The 22,758-nt window shown below is 41.6% G+C and overlaps 1 protein-coding gene across 1 annotated transcript; it reads left to right on the top strand.

Annotated features, from left to right (window-relative positions):
• Positions 1 to 3,973: 3,973 nt before the first annotated feature.
• LOC146607999 (E3 ubiquitin-protein ligase TRIM21-like) lies at positions 3,974 to 5,775 on the top strand. The gene has a single exon (XM_085347769.1). It carries the CDS (start codon positions 3,974 to 3,976, stop codon positions 5,753 to 5,755), a length of 1,782 nt encoding a protein of 593 aa, XP_085203895.1. The 3' UTR covers positions 5,756 to 5,775.
• Positions 5,776 to 22,758: the final 16,983 nt, after the last annotated feature.

The raw sequence follows: 22,758 nt of genomic DNA, 5'->3' as shown, positions 1-22,758 counted from the left end.
CTGGCATAGACTTTCCCAGGGAGGCTGAGGAGTGTGATCCCCCTGTAGTTGGAACACACCCTCCGGTCCCCTTTCTTAAAGATGGGGACCACCACCCCGGTCTGCCAGTCCACAGGTACTGCCCCTGATCTCCACGCAACATTGCAGAGGCGTGTCAACCAGGACAGCCCTACAACGTCCAGAGCCTTCAGGAACTCGGGGCGGACCTCATCAACACCAGGGGCTCTGCCACCAAGGAGTTGTTTAACTGCCTCAGTGACCTCGCCCCCGGAAATTGGCGGGTCATTCCCCTCATCCCCAGACTCGGCTTCCTCCTCGGAAGACGTGTCAGTGGGATTAAGGAGGTCCTCGAAGTATTCCTTCCACCGCCTGACAATTTTCTCAGTCGACGTCAGCAGCGCTCCGCCAGGTCTCGCTGTCGTTACCTACGTGAGCATTGAAGTCTCCCAGCAGGACAACAGAGTCTCCAGGTGGAGCACCCTCCAGCACCCCCCCCTCAGGGACTCTAAGAAGGCTGGGTACTCTGAACTGCCACTCGGCGCATAGCGCAGATGACAGTCAGGACCCGTTCCCCGACCCTAAGGCGCAGGGAACAAACCCTCTCGTCCACCGGGAAAAACCCCAACGTACCGGCAGCAAGCCGAGGGGATATTAGGATACCCACCCCAGCCCGCCGCCTCCCACCAGGGGCAACTCCAGACTGAGACAGAGTCCAGCCCCTCTCCAGGAGACTGGTTCCAGAGCCCAAGCCATGTGTAGAGGTGAGCCCGACTATACCGGTACCTCTCAACCTCACGCACTAACTCAGGCTCCTTCCCCACCAGAGAGGTGACATTCCATGTCCCTATTGCCAGTCTTGGCAGCCGGGGGTCAGTCCGCCAGGGCCTCTGCTCCTGGCCGCCACCCGGCACACAATGCACCCGACCCCTATGGCGCCTCCTGCGGGTGGTGGGCCTGCGGGAGGATGGGCCCATGTCTCCTCTTCGGGCTGTGCCCGGCCGGGCCCCATGGACTAAGGCCCGGCCACCAGACGCTCGCCCTCGGGCACCCTCCCCGGGCCTGGCTCTAGGGCGGGGCCCCGGTAACCCTATCCCGGGCAGGGTAAACTGTTCCCTCGGTGTCCTTTTCATAAGGGTCTTATGAATCGCTCTTTGTCTGGTCCCTCACCCAGCTTCAAATACAATCATGATAATAAAAGAATATGACTTTAAGGACTTAACAGCATTACTTCAGTTATAGTACACCAACATCTCGTATATACATTAGCACTAAGGGAACACTGACTGACCTGGTGGGTGTTAGATTTGTATTGTTGATTGTCATTTATGCTTAGAAATATTTACTTATATATGCTTAGAGTTTTGTAATTAGTTGTAGATTGGTAGAGGTTTTGATCCTTGATAGTCTGCAAACTTTGTGTGTATTAGACAGCACTTTGGGAGCATGAGAGGTCATACCGTGTCTTATTGTTTTATGGTAGGATTAACGTAGCTACATCTGTTCTAGTCTAAGTGCTCTTTGTTTAGATGAACTGCAGGACTTCCTCACCGTGTTATCTAGGATGAACCATCTAGGGTGAGGGGGAGGCTACCCTCTTCCTGACCAAGGATGTTTAACCCTTTGATCAGCAACACACACACACACACACACACACACACACACACACACACACACACACACACACACACACACACACACACACACACACACACACAGGCAAGGTACTCTTTGTTTGTATGTAGACATCATATGTTAATGAACCTATGCATATTCATGTAACCTCAATAAAAGGACAGTGTTACGGGAGGACGGACGAGAGCTACTGGGGTCAAGCGAAGGAACGGCGTTTGTCTGGTTCTCTCCCGTGCACGAGTACCATGAAGAAGTTTGCCTACTTGCGTCTTGCTTGCAGTGTAATTATATTGTCTTCAACGTTCCAGCAGATGGGTTCAAGCTACAAACCTATCAGTGGGTTTTGTCCATCTAAGATGACCACAAAGTAAAGGATCTCTCGGCAAAATTATGCAACATTTTAGGCACTATTGCCCCGATCAAGTCAGTGAGCTGGGATGTTTTATTCTAAACATGAACTACTGTTACAGCAACAGACATGGACTACATGTCCCACACAACAACTCAATGTCCACAGGAGCCAAACACATGCCTTCTCCTCTCGTTAACTGAGATAAACTGCTGGCATATTGGTTTTACATCTATACTGTCCAGTCTCTGGTGGACATACAGCAGCATTGTTTAATCTCATTTGAGTCATTGTTAACCTTAGCCATCTTTTTAGTCTTCTGAGAGCACTGAAGCTTCTTTCAGCCTCAGCCGAGGATACTGGGATGATGGGATGATGATAATAAATACTAGTTAATCTATAGCACCAAATCATCAGTCAGTCACCTGTGACCTCGCCTCTTCACCTCTGTCCGAGCTACAACATGGCAGAGCTGCCTCTGTCACCTGATAAATAACAGTGAGGCATTCCAAATACATGCAGTCACACATGTGCTTCAAATACAGTCATGAACCAACAAGTCATCATCCAACTTCACCTGTGATCTTGTGTCACCATTGCTCTCTGAGCTTTGTGTTGGTTCTTCTGTCACCTGACAAATAGGACATACATGACAATAAGAATAAAATGAGTAGCTGCTTCAGTGTTTCTGTCAATTTGTGCAGATCTTGACTCATCAGTAATGTTTGTAGGGTGAGTGCATTTTTAAAACAATTTGTGCAAACTGCACTACAAGGTGGAATATTTGCACAATCATGACTACCTCATGATATTTTGTCTCAAAAATTAACCCTATGAATATGTCAGTACCATTAGGATGAAATTATTGTATCACCAACATTTTAACGTTAGACATATAATTTTAACAGCCTCTGTAAACTAATATCCTGGCTTACTCAAGGCTGCCGTTTTCTGACAGTTTCAATCAAAATGAGAAATGCTGCTCTGGGAGACTGAGATAACTAACAGTGCTGCCTGTTGTGCAGTTAGTTTTCAAAACACGTTATTCATGGTTACATAAAATTTTAGACTGATGTGGGCCAAAGCCTAGCATAGCCTGTAACGTTATTATGACGGACACATTTTATGAGTTAACTTGGCTTTAAGTGACTTACAGGTTTCTTTCTTATATCCAGGATCTTCCTCTTTGCTGCCATCATCCTCTACTCCTTGCAGCGCAGGCTTGCCACTGCTAAAACTAAACAGAGCTCCCTGAAAGGCACAGCCAATCACATTGGCCATATTTGTCACATGAGGTAGGACTCCAGTAGAGGACGTAATTTAGCTCTTTCTGCACCGCTGGGTGAATGAGACGGTGACAGATCTTTTTTTTTCTTCTTTCTGTCGGGTTTGTTTTTCTTTACTCGAAGAGATCAAATTATTGGTGGGGACAATTCAATAATCGCTGGACATGTCCCTTCCGTCCATGCCAAATCTACGCCCTTGGGTTAAATTATACAGCAAAATCTAAATCTTGGGCCAAAGTAACAGAACACTATTCAAAAGCTGACAACAAACAATTCTACTAACTCAATACCTAAACAAAACTTAAATAGTGCACACACAAAAAGAGGTAGAACACACAAAACCTTATTGAAACTAACATAACAAATTGATCCAGAGTTGTGGTATGACCCAATTTGCAGGTCTCCATATATGCTTGCTCCGCCCCTATTCCACCTCTTAGCTCATCAACCAAGGGTCTTGGAGCAACTGCCACTAAGGTAACTCAGAAAACACAGAAAGATTAAATCATAAATATAACAGGAAAAACTAAAATGTGCAAAATTATTTTAGAATACAGTATTATGTGATTGTATGAGTTAATTAATTCTAAACCAAGAGCCTGTAAATCCTATATTTAAAGAAAGAAAAATATAAGTGTAGTGTTATGTGAATTAATAAATTTAAAAATGAACAAATTTTCTTTTTTTTCTTGTTCAGGGTGCAGACATGTCTGCTGCCAGCTGTCTTCTATCTGAAGATCAGTTTCTGTGCTCCATCTGTCTGAATGTCTTCACTGATCCAGTCTCCACACCATGTGGACACAACTTCTGCAAAAACTGCATCAGTCAACACTGGGATATCAGTGAGAGGTGTCAGTGCCCTGTGTGTAAAAAGGTCTTTCAGACCAGACCTGAGCTGCACATCAACACATTTGTCTCTGAGATGGTTTCTCAGTTCAGACATGAAACTCAGCAGAAAGTCAGCAGCAGCAGCTCAGAGCAACAAGCTGCCAAACCAGGAGAAGTTCCCTGTGACATCTGCACTGGAACCAAACTGAAGGCCCTGAGGTCCTGCCTGGTGTGTCTGGCCTCCTACTGTCAGACTCACCTGGAGCCTCACCTGACAGCTTCACGGCTGAAAAGACATCAGCTGATCGATCCTGAGGAGAACCTGGAAAGCAGGATGTGTATGAAGCATGATAAACCTCTGGAGCTGTTCTGTAAGAACGATCAGACATGTGTCTGCATGCTCTGCTGTGTTTTTGACCACAAGACTCATGAGTTTGTTCCTCTGAGAGAAGAATATGAAGGAAAGAAGGCAGGGCTGGGGGAGACTGAGGCTGAAATTGAACAGATGATCCAGAAGAGACGACTGAAGATTCAGGAGATCAAAGAGTCAGTGAAGATGAGTAAAGATGCTGCAGACAGAGAGAAAGCAGAAGGTGTTCAGGTCTTCACTGCTCTGAAGGAGTCTGTTGACAGACGTCTGAACGAGCTCATAAAGGAGATTGAAGAGAAACAGGAAACAAAAGAGAAACAGGCTGAAGGTTTCATCACAGATCTGGAACAGGAAATCTCTGAGCTGATGAAGAGAAGCTCTGAGTTGGAGCAGCTCTCACGCTCTAAAGATCACCTCCACCTCCTCCAAAGCTTCTCATCCCTGAAAGCTGCTCCAACCACCAAGGACTTGACAGAGGTCAGTATCCATCCACCATCATATGAGGGGACTGTGGTGAGAGCTGTGGATCAGCTGAAGGAGATATTCAGTAAAGACATGAAGAAGCTGTTTGAGGCTGAACTGAAGAGGGTCCAGCAGTATGCAGTGGATGTGACTCTCGATCCTGATACAGCACATCCTTATCTCATCCTGTCTGATGATGGAAAAAAAGTACACTGTGGTCAAGAGGAGAATGATCATCCAGACAACCCAGAGAGATTTTCTGAAGAGCTTGTTGTTTTAGGAAAGAAGAGTTTCTCTTCAGGCAGATTTTATTTTGAAGTTCAGGTTAAAGAAAAGACTGAATGGGCTTTAGGAGTAGTCAGAGAGTCAGTCAACAGGAAACAAGAAATCATACCGAGTCCTGAGAAAGGTTACTGGACTGTAGGAGTATATGAAAACATTTGTGTGGCTCTTGAGGATCCTGAAGTCCATCTCCTGCTTCAGTCTTATCCTGAGAAGGTGGGGGTGTTTGTGGATTATGAGGAGGGTCTGGTCTCCTTTTATGATATAGATCGTGCAGTTCTTGTCTACTCCTTTCCTGGCTGCTCCTTCACCGGGAAACTCTACCCATTCTTCTGTCCCGGGGTCAATGATGATGATAATGATAACTCTGCACCTCTGATCATATGTCCTGTCAATCAGTCAGTCAAATCGTTTTCCATGGGGAATGTGGATCAATCAAAGTTTAAGCCAAGCCAGAGAAGAAGTCCTATAAACAGAACCCAGCAAAATGCACCTGATGAAGACCACAAGATTCGGTCAGAAGCTGCAGAACAAGCTGAGCTTTAGTTGATTCCTGCTTTTAAACTGTTCCGAAGTTTAAGAAAATTATCCATTTGAGGATAAATCCAGTCTGTATAAATAGAAACTCACCTCTTCTTTCCTTTTAATGTTTAAAGGCACAGATATTAAAGCATATACTGTCCATGGACATGAATACAAATGTTAGAATTACATTATTTTCATTCACCTGGTGTGAAATATCAAAAACAGGATGGAGAAACTGTTCTATTGTTTTAACAAGTACAACACACTTGTTCACAATGAAATGAATAAATATCAGAACTTCTATCATCTTGTTTGATGGTTTCTTTGATGATGATCAGCTCCAGAGCTTCAGTCTTCACTTCACTTCAGGTTTACAATGGCTCACTTCAGAATTAGCCATTGTAAACCTTCAGAGAGATGCAAGTCATAAATACATTTGTAAGAAGTTCTTTTTTTGTTTGTTTGTTTTGGTTTTTTGGAGCAGATTGAGATAATTGATCAGAAGATAATGACATCCTACTAACACCTTCAACTCGTCCTTTTTCCTTCTCATCCCTGTGACTCGTTCATGATGCACATGTAAAGTTTTGGTTTGGGTACTTAAGTTTTGATTCATTATTTTTCCTCTCTGATGTTCAGCCTGCATTAACCCTCCTGCCATCCTTTAAAAAACTCACACCCATCACCCTAGGGACCATTCTCAGCCACGCCATAAAAAGACCATATATCCATATTTTATTCCACTTTAAATTAGCCAACCTTGTAAAACTACTTCTCCCTGAAATATTCATGTAAAGTTTTAATTATATTTTCGTTGTTTTAACCCTTCAAATCCCAGTGTTATTACATGAGCGCCCTGTGTTATAAGCCCCAAAAACCAAAAAACGAAACTAAATATTTCCACAAAAAACCAGTTGAAGTAATATGTGATTGTCATTATAAGTAGGCCTTTAGATGGACCAAAGATTGGCACCAACATACATTTTGACCTGCCATTATTTTTTTTGCATTTTTTTTGCAATTTAAAAATTAAAACTTCAAGGCCCTGAGTCTTCATTGACATCCAAGAAAAGAAGAAAAAATAAAATCATATGATGATAATTTGGGGTTGAAAAATAGCGTTTATAATGGAAGTCAATGGGCAGAAAATGGTCCCCAGGGTGATGGGTGTGGGGATTTCTGCTGCTCAGCCATTTTAGGCTGATTTAAGGAATTCACACTGGAATATTAACATTGACAGGTAAAAACTATCCTGTGGCAAGTTTGGTTATATTCCACTGAACACAGTGGAAATGGCAGCCATTTAACACATAGCAGTGGCACAAAAAGGTCCCAAGAAGGCAGGAAGGTTAAGACAGCTGTAAATGTAAATACAGCACTTTGAGTGAAAATCCAACAGAGGGCGCTCTGAGCCAGGGCAGCTTTGTCTCTGCTGCTGTGCTTTATTTGAACCATTTAAACTCGTGTGTGTGTGTGTTTGATTAGTGATTATTCAGCTCATCAGAGCTGCTTCAGTGTTTCACTCTGAGAGTTTATTTCAGCTTCACTGTGCAGCACATGTTGGTTTTATTTTGGAATTATTTTCTTTGCTCCCCTTTTCTCACTCTTTAAATAAAAATCCCCATGATGCTGTTTGCGAGGCCACTGTGGAGCTCAGCTTCATTTTCTCCCACAGTAGAAGTCACAGGATTAATCCCCTGAGGATCCCTCAGTTCTGGTTTGAGACTTTTCACTTTTGTTAGTCTGTATTGTTAGGGACTGACAGCGTCATTGATATCAGCTGATATTCACCTTGTCTACCTGGTTTCATTCTGCGTTGGAAGTTGTGTGACGCATAATTGGTATAAGGAGTGGTGAGTTTAGCAGCTCTCTGTTTCAGTAAGGTGTTTGTAAAATGAGGCAGGATCCTCATGAGTCCAGCAAACCACCTCCCTCATGGTGTCAAAGCTTCTCAAATCTATAATAACTCTGAGTGTGCTCAGATCAAATAGTTTTTTATTCAGTTAAATTCAGGTGCTGCTGAGATGTTTTCTTATGGCGTGCTACACAGTTTGAATCGTGTTCTTCCAGCTCCAAACCCTGCAGAACTAAACAGTCAAATTCAAGGAGGCCTACATGCTGGTTTTATATCAGCTAACACTTTCAAGGCTCAGGTGTTGTTTTAGACTGAAGTCTGCTTTAAAGCTCACAGAACAATGAAAATGTTTGGAAATAATTTTGCAGCCAGAAGAAATAAAAACAAAGAAATAAAGTTGCTCCCATGGATCTTTATTCCTTATTGATGCTCATTAGAGGAAGATCAAAGGAATTCATCAAATCCATCCAATATTTCAATGAAATCGATTTCTGTTCCTTTTGGAGTGAAAATGTTTGGGAGGTTTTAGATATTTCTAGATGTTGATGAGCAGTTGGAATCATGAAGACATAAAAATACTGTTGTTATGAACTGTAACAAACATGTAATGGCAGCAGACTCAGATGTGTGAAAAGTAAGATTTACTGTTCATCTGAAGATATCTCAGGCTGTTCTTCGTCTTTTTTGTGGCATGATCATTAAATAAGACTGTACTGTGAGGTATATTTTTAAAAGCATGTCTTTGACTTTGTGCTTCGGCCTTTTAAAAACCTTTTTAGAATGAACTTCTCATTGTTGTTTGTAGCCTGCAAAGTAAAACATGTTTCACACTTCTCCTTCAAACGGTCTCCTGTATTCTGACGGATCTTCCAGTGACGGTGATGCTATTTTCCAGTGATCTGATTTGTCAATAGGTGTGCTCTTCTGCTCTGCAGCAGGTTAGGTCTGTGTCTTCATAGCTCTGAAGCAGGATTTGAGCCTTAGTGAGCTAACTTTAGGTTTAATCCCAAGTTTTCAGAGTACAGACCTGAGGCTACCATCAGCTTTGAGTGCCAGGCTAAACTTTCAATACTCCGATTTCTAAATTTGATCTGCCTGGTAAAGATTTTTTAAGCCTTTCCTCCAGTGGGTTTAAGAAGGTATCTGCCTCTATATTCCCTGCAGCACAGCTTGTACTGTAGTCACTGTATGTGGCATCTCCTCGAGCATCCCTGATGGACTGAAAAGTCAGTCAGAGTGGTAAAGAAACAGACAGATTTTTGCCACTGAGCTCCTCCTTTAGATGGAAACCCCTCTGAGGTGGATGTTTTTGGATCTGATGGGTCATATTGGTAGTTACAGCTGATCTACGGGGCCTAACTCTTTAGTTTACAAGCTCCACAGTGACACAGCATAAATATTTAAACACATCCCGTGGATCACTGGCTCCTAACGGAGCATTTCATACATGGATCAAAGCGAGGCATGGGGATGAGACTGACTGCCCGAGTCTTCTTTCTGCCATCAGACCTTGAAGCGGTTGCACTGGCATCTCTCAGGCCCGCCTGTTTCATCAGTATGCACATGCTGCTGGAAATTAATTTGATTAAAGGCCCTCTGTTTGCACCTCCACCCGCCCGGCTCCTCCTGTTTAAAAGCCCTCATAGTGTATGATTAGCGCGCATTTCCCCAACCTGGCTGGGAGTGGCGGCTGGGTCGGGAGGTCGCACAAATGAAAGAGAACAACTTCATTGTGAGATGACTGGCCCATAAATCATCGGCCGTTTTCTATAAATCACGGCAGATGGCAGGGAGCGAGCCGAGACTCATGGGAGCTTGACGCAGCCCCTGTGCATGATGGGAAGGGCCGGGCCGAGCTGCGGCGGAGGCTAGCAGAAGCGCGGGGTCAGTTCCAGTTTGCGGAAGACGTGAGGTGCGGTGGAGGCGGGCCAGAGCCTCCCCCCACCACCCTGTCTCACCTGATGAGATGCAGACCCCGGAGGTCCTGGTCCCGCCCCTCATCACGCTGCCCTCCATTTAATGGGTCTAATCTGCCTGCTTAATATGGAGACAACTTCATCTCCCCCTCGTCCCCGAGCTGCTCCGAGAGCTGTCAAGTTGACACTAAATGTCCGCCCAGGAGGGCCGACTCACACCTTCATTATTCATCATGATTATTTAACAGAGCAGGATCCACTGCAGCCTGACTCTGCTGCAACACTCGCCTTTAGCACCTTCTACATTTCACGTGTTCATACGAAAGAACAGGAAAGTCTACTTTTTCTGCTTCTAAAGAACAATTTAAAACTATCAACAGAATGTGAAACAACAACAGCTGTGACATTCACACTGTGGGGCACATACAGCCCAATTTGACCTTAACAAGTAAATTTAGCCTGTATAACACCAAGCAACAGATGAACTCTTTACAATTCTCCTTTTTCACTGCAAAGATATCAGACTTCACATTTTATTTCTACAGTATACAGAAATACTGTTGCAGTAAATGAAAGAAGCCCATCAGGATGGCTGTTCAAGCCTAAACTTCAAGAAATAACTGTGTAAATTTACAGAAAAACTCTGGCAGCTCAATATCCGGGCTTGTCATCAAATTAAAAAACAGAATTTTTGTGTTAATTTACTAAAATGCACACAAAAAAGATTAACAATAAATGTTGTAGAAATGGCATCCCACAAGCAAAGTTGGACTGTTTAGCAGGACCCTGGGCCACATTTTTGACCCCCCTGAGGTAAGTTGTTAATTCTTAAGCATTAATTTAGTTATGTCAGCAAAAGGGGCGTCCACACAAGAAGTAAATCACAGCAGCAGATCGTGAAATATGAAAGATACTTGGTGACATGAAATAACAATGGGCGAAATAACTTTTGGCAGTAAGCTTCCAACTATGATGCAAGTGACTGAAGCCAATACCAATGAAAATGAAGGACAGTGATGACTAACATATAACATATGGTAAATAGAATATAGGATTACCTAGGCAACCAGAATGTCCATTAGCGACTGACCATCAGTGACATTAACCATCATGTAACAAGCGAATTTTATGTGTGGAAACTTATTTTGTTCAAACAGAGCTGTGATGCACTGTCATGTAATATTACTTTAAACCACCAGATGGAGTAGTGAGTCACCGTCGTATCCAACATTATTCAAGCTAATGTTAGCTCAACATTTAATCAGACAATTTATTTGAATGAATACACTGAAATATGAATTAGAAGTTGCCTTTCAAGTTAGAAAAAGTGGAGACTTACTGGAGACTTAACACTCATCAAAATTGAATTTAAGACATTTTAATCCTTTTTAAGACATTATATTAACTCATTCACTGCCATTGACGTCTATAGACGTCAATTGAAAAACTTACGTTGACTGCCATTGACGTCTATAGAGCGTGATGAGGGGCGTGATGAGGGGCGGGACCGTAATTGACGTCTATAGACGTCAATTACGTTTTTCAATGGGAGGGGGCAGGTGTGGGATTTGAAGGGGAAGGTGACTGGAAAGGCAGAAAAACCCCAAGGGCACCTTACAACACCGACCCTGATAGCAGGCTAGACGGTGACCTAGGCAGGCACCAACTTGAAAAACTGAAGCCCACCAGCAGTAAAAGTAGACCTGCAAGGAGGTGCAGGGTTTGCGCACGTAAGGGATTGCGCAGTGAGACAAAAATGTGGTGCAAGTCTTGTTGTGTGCCCTTGCATCCCGGAAAGTGTTATAATGATTACCACACAAAAGTGAATTATTCATTGTGAATAAATGTTTCACTATGTACATTTTATTTTTTCATATATTTGTAAATAAATTGTTTTGATAAAACACAACCTTTCTCAGTGTTATTTTTGTTTTATAGAAGTGAAAAACTATTTTATATGTTAGAGGTGTCACAAAGCAAGAAATATTAGTGTCAAAGGCACTTTTCTGCTTGAAATGTATTTTTCACAAAAAGCTCGTTTTCTCCCTTTTTTTGGTCAAAACAGGCATTTTTGGTGGAACCCACCTCTCTTCTACAGCTGATTACTAAAGAATGGAAAATGGTAGAAACAAGCTTTTTTTTTTTGGATGAAAGAAGAGAGTCTGTTCTTCATTTTGGTAGGTTCAGCGTTTATATGATCATAACACACAGTTTTCTGTGGCTCTTCAAAAATGAGTAAAAATGCTCAAAAACCCTGGCAGTGGGGAGTTACCTGATTTGAAAATGGCTGGCAGTGAATGAGTTAACAAATTTGTATTTAAGACTTTTAAAAGTTTTTTTTTTAACTTTTAAACCTTTAAGACCAAAGTTACATCAAAGTTACTGATGTTGAAATCTGGTTATGCTGCACCCAGCTCATGAGGGGCAGCCAATGAAAAAAGAAAGCTGCCTTGAAGAGGGCGGAGGTAAAGCAGCTAAAACAAAGAACTGAACTGAAATGAATTGAACTAAATAGCTGCAACCAAAGGCCCAGTATGAGCTGAATATTTGGAAGCTGCTCTAGTAGAGCCCAAACACAAAATCATAGAGCTGGGGTGAATGAAAATCAGAGTTAATGGGGTATTCCACTGCTTTTGCTGGAGCTGTCTCCTTGAGGTCAAAATAGGTTGTATGTGGCCCCTGAACTAAGTCGATACTGCAGTGTTTCTTCTCTGTGCAGGAAGCAGTTTGATCTCCACTCAGTCTGATCAGTTCCTCTGAGATGTGAGTTTGGAATTTATGGGGTTGTCTCAGTCGGCCCTCAGGTCAGACCTTGGGGTCTTCAGAGACCTCTGATGGGCCCCTGTAGGATTCTGCAACCCAAAGCAGCCGTGTTGTTTGGATGTGGATCAAATCCCAGCGTGCATCTGGTCTGAATTTCTTCTTGCGATAATTGAGGGCATGATCTTGGTATTTTTTCTGCCTGTGTGTTTGGGGAGTTTGTTTTTCTGAATCTCAGTGTTTTCTCAAAGACAGGAGGGGAATGGCTTGTTAGGCTTTTCTGCACGATTTAAGGGTTTCTGACTTTATACAAAGGCACACCAGAGGTGTGTTTTTGCTTTTTATCAACAACTTCATGCTCATTAAAGTAACCTACAGTTTGGATCTTTCTTCTGGATGTATAATATGAAGCTCCAAGCTTGATAAAAACATGCATTTTGCAGGTTTATGTCCTGACGCATTCTGAAATGGATGGTTTAGGTTTGCGTAACTTTTGAAGCTTTTTTCAGGGACTGTGAGGGGAGTCAGAAACACTTCAAGCAACCTGCCACTGTTTTTCTGATGGGTGGGTTTGTGCCACTGATATAGCAGCAAGCTCTCAGATTATGAGATTCAGTCATGACTACAGGATTTTATGTAGAGATCACTTTGTTACATTAGCTGGTTATAGTGTGTGTGATGTTGCTGAGAGGCACAGAAAAACAGCTGGCGTGTTGAGTATTACTTGTTATAAATGATAAAAAAAGAAAACACTTTGGAAAGATTTCACTGAAAATACAGATGTGCAAGTCAAAACTTAACAGACCTACTTAACAGTAAATTCACTTGTCATTGTAAATGCACAAGTTAGAAAACTTGTGAATATTGAAAAAATTAAAGTCCAGACGCTGGACTGAAAAACATATTAGTCTTTTTCCAAAGTCCTCCGATGTCTGAGACCATGATTCACTTTGTCAACAATCTGTTTTAAAGGTCAGATTCTGACAGATTCTTGTTAAAACACACACACACACACACACACACACACACACACACACACACACACACACACACACACACACACACACACACACACACAAAACAAAACAAACAAAAACATACCAACAACTAGACGTGACCGATAGAGCCTCCAAATTATATCACAATATTTCAAGAAGATTTGTGATAATATTTATGACATGACAGTCTGGTGAACTGTCCAGAGTTTATGGATGGATAGTTACGGCAATATATAAACAAAAAAAAACCTTAACAACACTTCATCAGTGTTTGCAAAAGGACATTTTCTTCATTTTTCTTCTTCTATCCTTCTTTTTCCAATTAGCTGCTGTGACTGATGACACACTTCCTAATTCAACGTTTCCAGTGCACAAAGCACAAGTTGTTGTTCTAGGAATCATATCACAGTGTGACGTTTTTATAACTTGCACCAAAATGGATAAAAATGTTACAATTTATAGATTATACACAATTACTCTATGATGATGATGATGTGTTTAAATTCATTACAAATCAATGCAAACATGGTTTAGTACAGTGACTTCAGTTAGCTGAGGTGAAACCTAGCTGACAGCTAACAGCTAGAGTTGCCTGTGTCACCATCCACCTCACAGTCAGTCCCCTAATAGAGCAAAGCTTCAATATAATCTAAACAGGTGAATTATCCATTTTCTTCCATTTATCCAGTTCAGGGTCACAAGGGGGCTATCCCAGCTACCAAGGGCTTACTCCCTGGACAGGTCGCCAGCCTGTCACAGTGCCAACACAGAAACATGCAAAACCATTCACACTCGCATTCACGCCTAGGTCAATTTAGAAACACCAATAAATCTAACCTCACTAAGTGCCTGATTTTGGACTGGGGGGGAAGTCAAGGACCCACATAGAACCCACGCAAATACGAGGAGAACATGTGAACTCCACACAGAAAGACCCCGCCTAGATGATGGATTCTAGGACTCTGCTAGCCTCCATGTCCCTATGCTGCCACAGATGAATTATTAAAAAAATGTTGTGTTTGTTGATATACACACAACACAAAACACTAAATTCAACTAAACCTAAAAGAAGACTCTTCATTCTTTCTTTCATTCTTTTGTTGTTCAAACTATAATCATTAAGTAAAAAATGTCAGATGTGAACAAACTGTCCTTGTTGCTTTATTCAGTAATTTAACTAGTCAAAGAACTACATTTCTGTTTTCAGAGGCAACATAACTTGTGAGAGGTTTTTGTAATGCACAACATTTTTAAAAAAGTTCAAATAGTTTTAAAGAATTTCACATCAAAGTATCCAAATAAATCGATTACATGTAATTTCACCAGGAACATCAGTAAGAACTGCAGAAACAGCCAAAATCCATCCTCAAGAAAAGAGTGTAAGTCATATATCTTGATCAGAATCTATGCAAAGATAAAATTTGAATGAAACATAAAGGGCCGATTACCCAAATACACTCCAGCATCTGACTGAAAAACACTCTTAGACCAGAAGTCGAATCCAGACGGGCCCTTGAACATCACAGGCGAGTGATCATTAAGCAGGCTGAGGACTTCAGTTCTGTTCTGTCTGTTGTCCTTTCCCTCTTTCTATCTTTGTTTTTTTTAAAGTGTTTGAAACAGGTCTCGGAGGGAACAGGAGCTTCTGGTTGGGAGCCAGCTGGACAGAAAAGATCCAGCAGAGGGGGGAAAAGAAAATAAAGAAAAGAGGGCAGCAGCTAATGGGGCTCTGCTGCTTTTAAGTGCAACGTGCCAGAGGAATAGATGAATGTAGAGAATTCCCCGTTTTCCCCCAAATCACAGCAGAAGGACTTCAAAACCAAACAACACAGAGAGGCTTCAGACGGTGACTCACATGTGTGAGCGAGTGGCAGAGGAGCACGTTCAAGCACAACACGTGACTTTAACTCAACATCCTCTTCTTGAACATCATCTGGATACCAAGAAAGAAATGTGGAGATCCCAATGTGTACAAAGACTGTGGAGGAAAAAGGTGCATATTGAATTGTCCTCGGTTTGGATTTTCAGTCTGTTCACTCAAGTGAATATATTTGCGCAAATACATCTGCAAGAAATTTCTGTACGAACAAAAACAACATCTTATTTTCAAAGAAAAAACAAATAATAGAAAAATGAATGAAATGTAAATACTAGTGTTGGTCACTGAGGGAAATCAAAGAGTGCTACACATGTGTGAGGAAAAAAAATGTGGATCTTAAGGATTTAACTTTGTAACTGAAATAGATTAAAAAATTATACCCTCTTTTGACAGGATTGATGGGCATGGATTATGGTGCACTACTTTTCAGTGAGAACGAAAGTCCTAGCAGACCAAATGTTTACTGGAGAATTTTTGCCCCTCCCACAACCAGTGATAGTGGTTCAAACCTTATGCCCAGCAATTTGAGATGATGCAAGCTTTTTGGTATAAATGTGTAGGAAACAGAAACATCAAGGCCTGCAAAATAAAATAAAAAAACAGCCAACTCTACACTTCCTCTATGTTGGATGGCTCCAAAAATCAGTCAGTGCCCATAGACTCCATGTACAACTGTCTAGCTTTACAGCCGAAGCAAACAGGTTTACGGCCTGGTACACAAACAGCTCTTTTCTCTATTGAGGTTTCTCATGTTACGTTATGAACACATTGCTCAAGAGTTGTCCGCCATATTGGACATGATCAGTGTTGGGTAAGTTACTTTAAAAAAGTAATTAATTACTAATTACTTAGTCAATATTGTATTTAAAATACTTATCTAATTACTGTGTCAGAAAAATAACTTAATTACTAAATAAGTAATTTAACTAAATGCTTCTTAAAATCCCTATAAACCTATAAAGTGGGCAAACAATAGAAATTAAATTCTTTAAATAATAAATACATTTTTTTTAAAGATGGAGACTCTACAGTACGCAGCGGTAACATCTCTTCCACAATGTAGCCTGCAATCATTTTTTTTAAGCTCACCTTCAGATGCTTTCTAATTATTGAAATTAAATAATGATATTCAGCGAATTTAATTATTTTACAATGTAACGCAAGTACATTGTAAGTAACTGTAATTAAAATACCTAAAAATGAACAGTAATTAGTTACTCTACTTTTTCAGTGGAAAAGTAATTTAATTACAGTAATGCGTTACACCCAACACTGGACATGATACAACCAAGTGTATTCTCCAACTGGTTGGCAAGAATTTTCTGGATGTTTCTAGCTCTCACTGGGTGAAATCGTGTTTGGTGCTGCATCAAAAAGCTCCAGTAATTGCTTTGGTTGCTATAGCAGACTTCAATGGTTGCCTGCAGGTTTTTGATAGTAAAACTTACGTAGTGCTGCACAAACCAGAAATGGAGAAGGTTCACCTTAAAAGCACAAGTTGTGTCTCAGCACGCTTCAGAAAGTGACACTTTGCACAGTTTATCTACAGTTTGGAAAGTAGAAGGATATTGTTTGAAGACAAATTTGTCACTTCCACTCACAACCACAAGAATATGCAAACAGCCAAAGTGTCAAGGTTTTTGGTTGAGGAATACACATTTTTAATTTTCACAAACCAAATCTAACAGGAGGGAAATTTATTTACAACTCACCTGTTTAAACCTTTTGAAGCCTTAAAGTTTGCATTATTACTGGCTTGATTTCTTTCACTGACAGGCATGCTTCTTACACCCCACAGGCAGGTGTAGATGCTAGCAGTCTACTAGGCTTCACCTCAGCTAGCTGGGGGGCTCTGAAGTGAACCTCTAGACTGAGTTTGTGGTGTTGCTGCCTTTTGAAGCATCTTTACCGACAGTATCAGCCTAATATGATTGCTGTGTGGTTAATTGCAGGCAAGAAATCTCTGCACTAGTTGTGGTGCAATTTTATAATATAACTTTATGGCTGTTACCTAGCATTATTTAGCAGTTTGCACAACTAAGATAGCTAGCATTAGCTGATAACATCTCCTGTCATCCAAATGTGATAACTTTTGGCTTAAACAAATAGTGGTATGCAAAACACTACTGTCATAACTTTGAAAAGGTGAGACCAAAATGAAGGGGTGACAGCATGGTGGCTGCAGCCATATTTGATATGCAATCTGTAGAAAAACAGAAATTTAAACAAAAACTGTTAAATCTGCTCAAACTAACAAGCTGCAGCTCTAAATAAAGTTTGTTTGTTTCACTTGCATTAGCACAGTGACCTCTGATTTTGTGCTTGCTGAAGGTTTTAAAACTTTTAAATATTGTCTTGCGCTCCAGAGACAATTAAAGCCCCACATGGGGAGATGAGATCCTGCCAACACGAATGTTTCATGACCCTCGAGCCCCCGCGACACCACGATACCCTTACTCAGGAGTCCCCGACCTGAGGCGCAGCCACTTTAGATCTGGTCGACAGTGTAACGGTGGAGTGTGTTTTGAAAATTTCTTCTCTGAGTCTTCACATGAAAGGTGCTGTTTTTTGGGGGGGATTTTTTTTTTTGGGAGGATGTTATCCCGTTGTGGTCAGGCAGTAAAAAAAAAACATGTTATCCTAGAGGGGAGTTCATCCTTTCTTGCCGTTTCAAAGCCAAAATAGCAAAAGGCAGAGAACAAAGCAGCTCTGTGTGTTTAGGCCGGCTGCTCACCGAGTGTTTGTGTCGCAATTTTTACCCCCACCTCTTCCTCCTCCTCCTCCTTCATCGCTGGCAAAGACGAGGCTTTGGCAGGGAGCTATTATTTCATAGCCCGTGAAAACGGAGAAACGAAGCGTGTGTAAATTTTAACCACAAATCATAAATACCTGATTTCTCCTCAAACCTGTCAGAAGAGTAATCAGAGCAGGAGCAACGTGATACACCTTGTTCAGAAAGGCTTATTCTTTATTATTTTCACGCTGCGGGGCTTTGCCAAGAAGAGCACACAAAGAGAACACAGGCGGCATAAAACATTCAGCACCTGATGCAACGGTGATTTAAGTTGGTTAATGTTTTTCTCCCCGTGGTGAAAATGAGCTCACTTGGTGCCAAGAACCCTCCAAAGCCTGATTATTCTTTCTTGTATTTAAGACTCCGAGTTTATAAATCAAGCTTTTCTCCTCGGATGGGGGGGGGGGGTAGGGGCCTTGTTTTCTTTACAAGCTGCTTCAACAGGCGGGAAATGCAGCATCATTTTCCACTGCAATTAACAGGGAGGCCCTGATGCTGAGGTGCCAGCTCTGTGTATGGCTCTGGCACCTTCCAGCCTTTTTCTGGAAAGACTTAACAGGCCCCGACTGCATGTCTTGGCTCGGAGATTTGAGCTGGAGTCGGCCTCCCCTGACGTAATCCTTTAAGAAACGGCTCTCCTCGCATAAAAGGGAGGCTTGCTGTGACTATCAGCGCGGTTAATATCCCCGACGCGAGGCCAAAGTTAGCGGAGAACATCTGAAAACGACCTCTTCCTCTTCTTCCAGCTCCACATTAAAGCCCATTTATGCAAAGCGTAGCTCGGCCTGTCAGCGTCTAATCATTACAAGGATGATCGATGATGTTTATTTTCTGATGATGGAACGCAACCCCCTGCCTGATGATAATTGTAATAAAAAGGACAGATCAAGCCGGCAGAGTTATTAAATTATCAGACTATAATTTGCATTAATGCCGGCTGCAGGGATGCAGAGAGGTGGTGGTGGTGATGGGGTTGGGATGTTTGACAGAAGCCCAGCTCCAGCTTGTTAGAGAGTCCACCTTCAAAAGCTCCCTCTGCCCTTGGCACCCCCCATACGGATCCTCAGCGTGCCATCATGTCGTGATGACATGCATGTCATATGACAAGGGGACAGCTGAGAGGCACAACAAAAGTGAACGAGGCAAACTTTAGTGGGCATGAGAGCTGATTTGAGCTAAAGCTGGTTTTTAGGACAGATTTACAATTTTCTTTTCTCTCCACTCGTCTGACCTGAGAGTCGCTTCCTTGCACACCTCTGACCTACAGGTAAGTTCGGCCTTTCTGTGAGAAAATATGACCGGCTACAATGAGCAAGCAACCAAAATATGCAGTTTGGGAGTGGCTCAGTTGGCCTCCAGAACTGCCAGGAAGTGCCAAAAGTTGCACTTCACCCTCCGTACAGTTGTTGTGAAGGAGGAAATTTGCATTAGAGACCAAAACAGTTTTTTGTGTCCAGGTCTAGATGTCTTTATTACTGCTTTAAAGCTGCACATTTTAACTTTGGAGTCAAACTCAGGTGGACATGAGAGTAACCTCCGTAAGCTTCTTTCAGCTGCTCCCTTATTTACAACCATCCACAACAGGACATGGATCCAAATATTTGATCTGAAAGATTTTACTGCCATGTGCTCTTCCTGCAGTAGCCCTACCAGGATCTGTGCCTCCTTCCAGTCTCGAACTGGGATATTTCTCAGTGTTAAGCCGAAATTATGATTCAGCAGTGGTTGTTCACTGGCAGTGCGTCTACCTGCAGACAGTGTCTGCTGCTGATAGAGGAGGCATGCAAAACAAGTGGTGCAACTGGTCTGTGGACCATTCTTGTTTATGCTGTTGTTGTTGGATCATCAGCTGTGGAGAAGAGCGAAGAGCTGAAGTGAAACTGATTGTCCACTGAAGCCACCGTCTGTGCTTTTCATGCTGTATTTTAGATATTTGCTGATTTTCTTGCAGTTCTCTCATTCCTGGTTGAACGCCACTGTCCGTTTCTTTCAGCCCACCTTTCAACTATTTAGGAAACAAAGAAATAATTAGCTTAAGCCACTCCATAATATGGCCCATGTCTTTTAAAGTACAGCATGCTTATGATGTAAGATAGGGGAATATTGTTTCTTCCCTGTAAAAACCTGACTTGTTACCCCTTTATTCTAGTTTCGTTGCCATTAAGTATTTGTAAGTAAATATAATTACTTTGTAATTTCAAATAAATTTCATGAAATTCAATTTAATTACAGGGGAATAACACTTTTAGTCATGGGCCCTGTTTATAAAGTGTTTATAAAGTTTCTTCAAACCTGACTAAAGTGGGAAACATGTTGATATTAGGCGAATGTTAAATAACCTTTAGGACTTTTGAGACTTTCTAGCGAGCACTGAGCTTTTCAGTCTTTCTGTGTGTTCTCATCAGGATACTCCAGCTGTCAGCACACACCTGCTGGATGACACCTGGATGGGCCCAGCATACGTTTAGTGCTGCGAATCCTCAGAGTGGGTGGACTGGGTGAGGAGGAGGGGGAGAGGGCACAGTGATAGGAGGTTTTAATGAGGACCTCCATCCTCAAACCTCCAGAGAGCCAAGACCTGCAGGGCCCTGCTGTCTGTGAGGTGGCGGCGCTGACCTCCCTCAGCTGCCTCTGCCATCCACCACTTCCTGGAGAGTTTGAGCCATCCATTCACAGAAAAGTTGAGCAACTTTACACAACAAAATGTAAAATTTTAAACCTGACAATTAGTTTGTTACAAGTATTTAATAAGGAACATTTCTTATTTTTGTATATTTTACTTACTTTACTTTGCGTCTCATGTTATGGCAATACATCAGATCGTCGTAGATTTCATTCACAGTGATTAATGGTGTGAAATGACAGGCTGAAAAATGTCAAAATTTGTCCTCTGGAAAATAAAAAACATTATCTCTCATTATAAAATATAATATTTAGCGTTTACTGGCTTTCTATTCATTATTTATATCAGCAATTCCAAAAAAGCTGAGATACTTCATCTCTCCAGCATATTCTGCGTCTGTCACCCAGCACTTCCCACCCTTTACTGCTCCTTGAAAAATGAACTCCCTGGAATGCATATAAGACATATAAGGACTCAAAAGCGTCACTCACAAGCATTCCCACCTCTTACAAGCAATCACTACACTACACACCAGTACGGTTTTCAAGCCAAACCCAGTTTATACTGGCACAGCGTGTTAGTACATTTTCCCATTTGTCTCAAGAACCTGGGATCCTTAAAGTCATCCACTTGAGGCATCAACTCATTCCCAATTCCCAATGCAAAGAAGGCGCTCAACCCTTATCTGGGGCTCTCTGGTTACTTCAAACCTTTGTGTTTAAAGTAAATGTAAATACCTGGAGTGTTATTCATGACTAATTTCCTTTTTAGTTACAGTATATCAGAGACAAATCTCATACCAGCTGATGATTCTGGAAGTTTTGCAAGTTTTCTCTAAAAAGGTGTGATGATCGATAATGATTGACAAGTAAAACCGACTTCCTGTTGCAAAGCGTCCTTGAACAAAACCCTAACCTGTACAGAAACAGGGATGTGCAGAGAGGTTTAAAGGGGCGGGTGCTCAAAGTTAAAAAGGGGCACATTGAACCAGGCTGAATAACAACAACACACATTCATCAAGAATCTAATATGGGAAGGGCAGGGCTGTGTTGATCTGAGACTGTAGACATTAAAAAGTCCACAGGAGAGATGGTAGCTGATTAAACAAGTGTCATGAGATAATAACAAAATGCAAAGATTGGTGACAGCGCTTGGAACCATAAGGCAACAAAAAACTGTGAGAAATAATTTAGGCTCTGCCTGTGAATCACTCTTTGCTTCTCTTCTTCCTTCCTTCCCATCATTTCATATATCACTCTCCACTTGCTGTCTATCTGAGAACAAGGCACAACTTGTTATTGCAATAAACTATAATCTAATTATCCACACCTAACAACTCTTGCACTTAATCTATAATAAAATGATGACAGAAAAATGTTATAGCACTGCCTTTAGTAGCCTCATACAGCTCCTACTGTTTCCTCCTCATGTCCTTACCAGCCATGTCTGGACAATGTTATATCATGAGTAATATTTTTTTAAATCCAGCTAAATAAAACACACACATGCACACACAGTGACATTTTAGACCTTCTTCAGAATACTGTATATACTATGGGCATCCTTACATTATTATTCATTACTAGAGCTACAATAATAAAGCAATGAGGAGGGGGAAGTAATAAATATGATATAATGTATTTATGATGATTCCATTTGTTTCACTATCCACTCTGTGCAGGGGCAAAGCTTATTACATTTTAAACTGTAGAGATACAAAAATTTTACTGCTGTAAAATCCTAATTTTGTCTTATTTAAAATATAAATCTAATATAATCTGCTTCTTAATGTATGTTCTTTAAAATACAGCGTGTGTTTTTTAATATATTATAATTATAATAATTATTATGTGGACATGCATATTAGATGGTTTTTTAGTGAAATATAATCCCTCCAGAAAGGCAGGAAAAGCCCAGAAACTTTAAAACTAAATATGTTCCCTAAAACGGTGACAGAGCTACAGACCCATGACAGCCTTACACAGGTAGCCAGCAGCTGTGACCAGCACTACTTGTGCAGTTAATAAAAGGACAGGTAATGTTTGTCACGCTGTTGCACACACAGCACGCTCGTTTGTTTCAGTTCGTCAAATTGCCACAAGACAGCTTACCAACGTGTACATAATAAGCCAATACTCCTGTGTGCTACACACTACAGTGTACGCTGTACACCTACTTACTGGGTTTGTCGCATCAGTC

Source organism: Diplotaxodon limnothrissa, linkage group LG23 (assembly GCF_057381915.1).
Source record: "Diplotaxodon limnothrissa isolate DT_005_m linkage group LG23, D_limnothrissa_male_GT1.1, whole genome shotgun sequence".
In the NCBI taxonomy this organism is placed as follows: domain Eukaryota; kingdom Metazoa; phylum Chordata; class Actinopteri; order Cichliformes; family Cichlidae; genus Diplotaxodon; species Diplotaxodon limnothrissa.
Note: the sequence above shows the minus strand (reverse complement) of the source record. Positions and strands in the feature narration are given on the sequence as shown.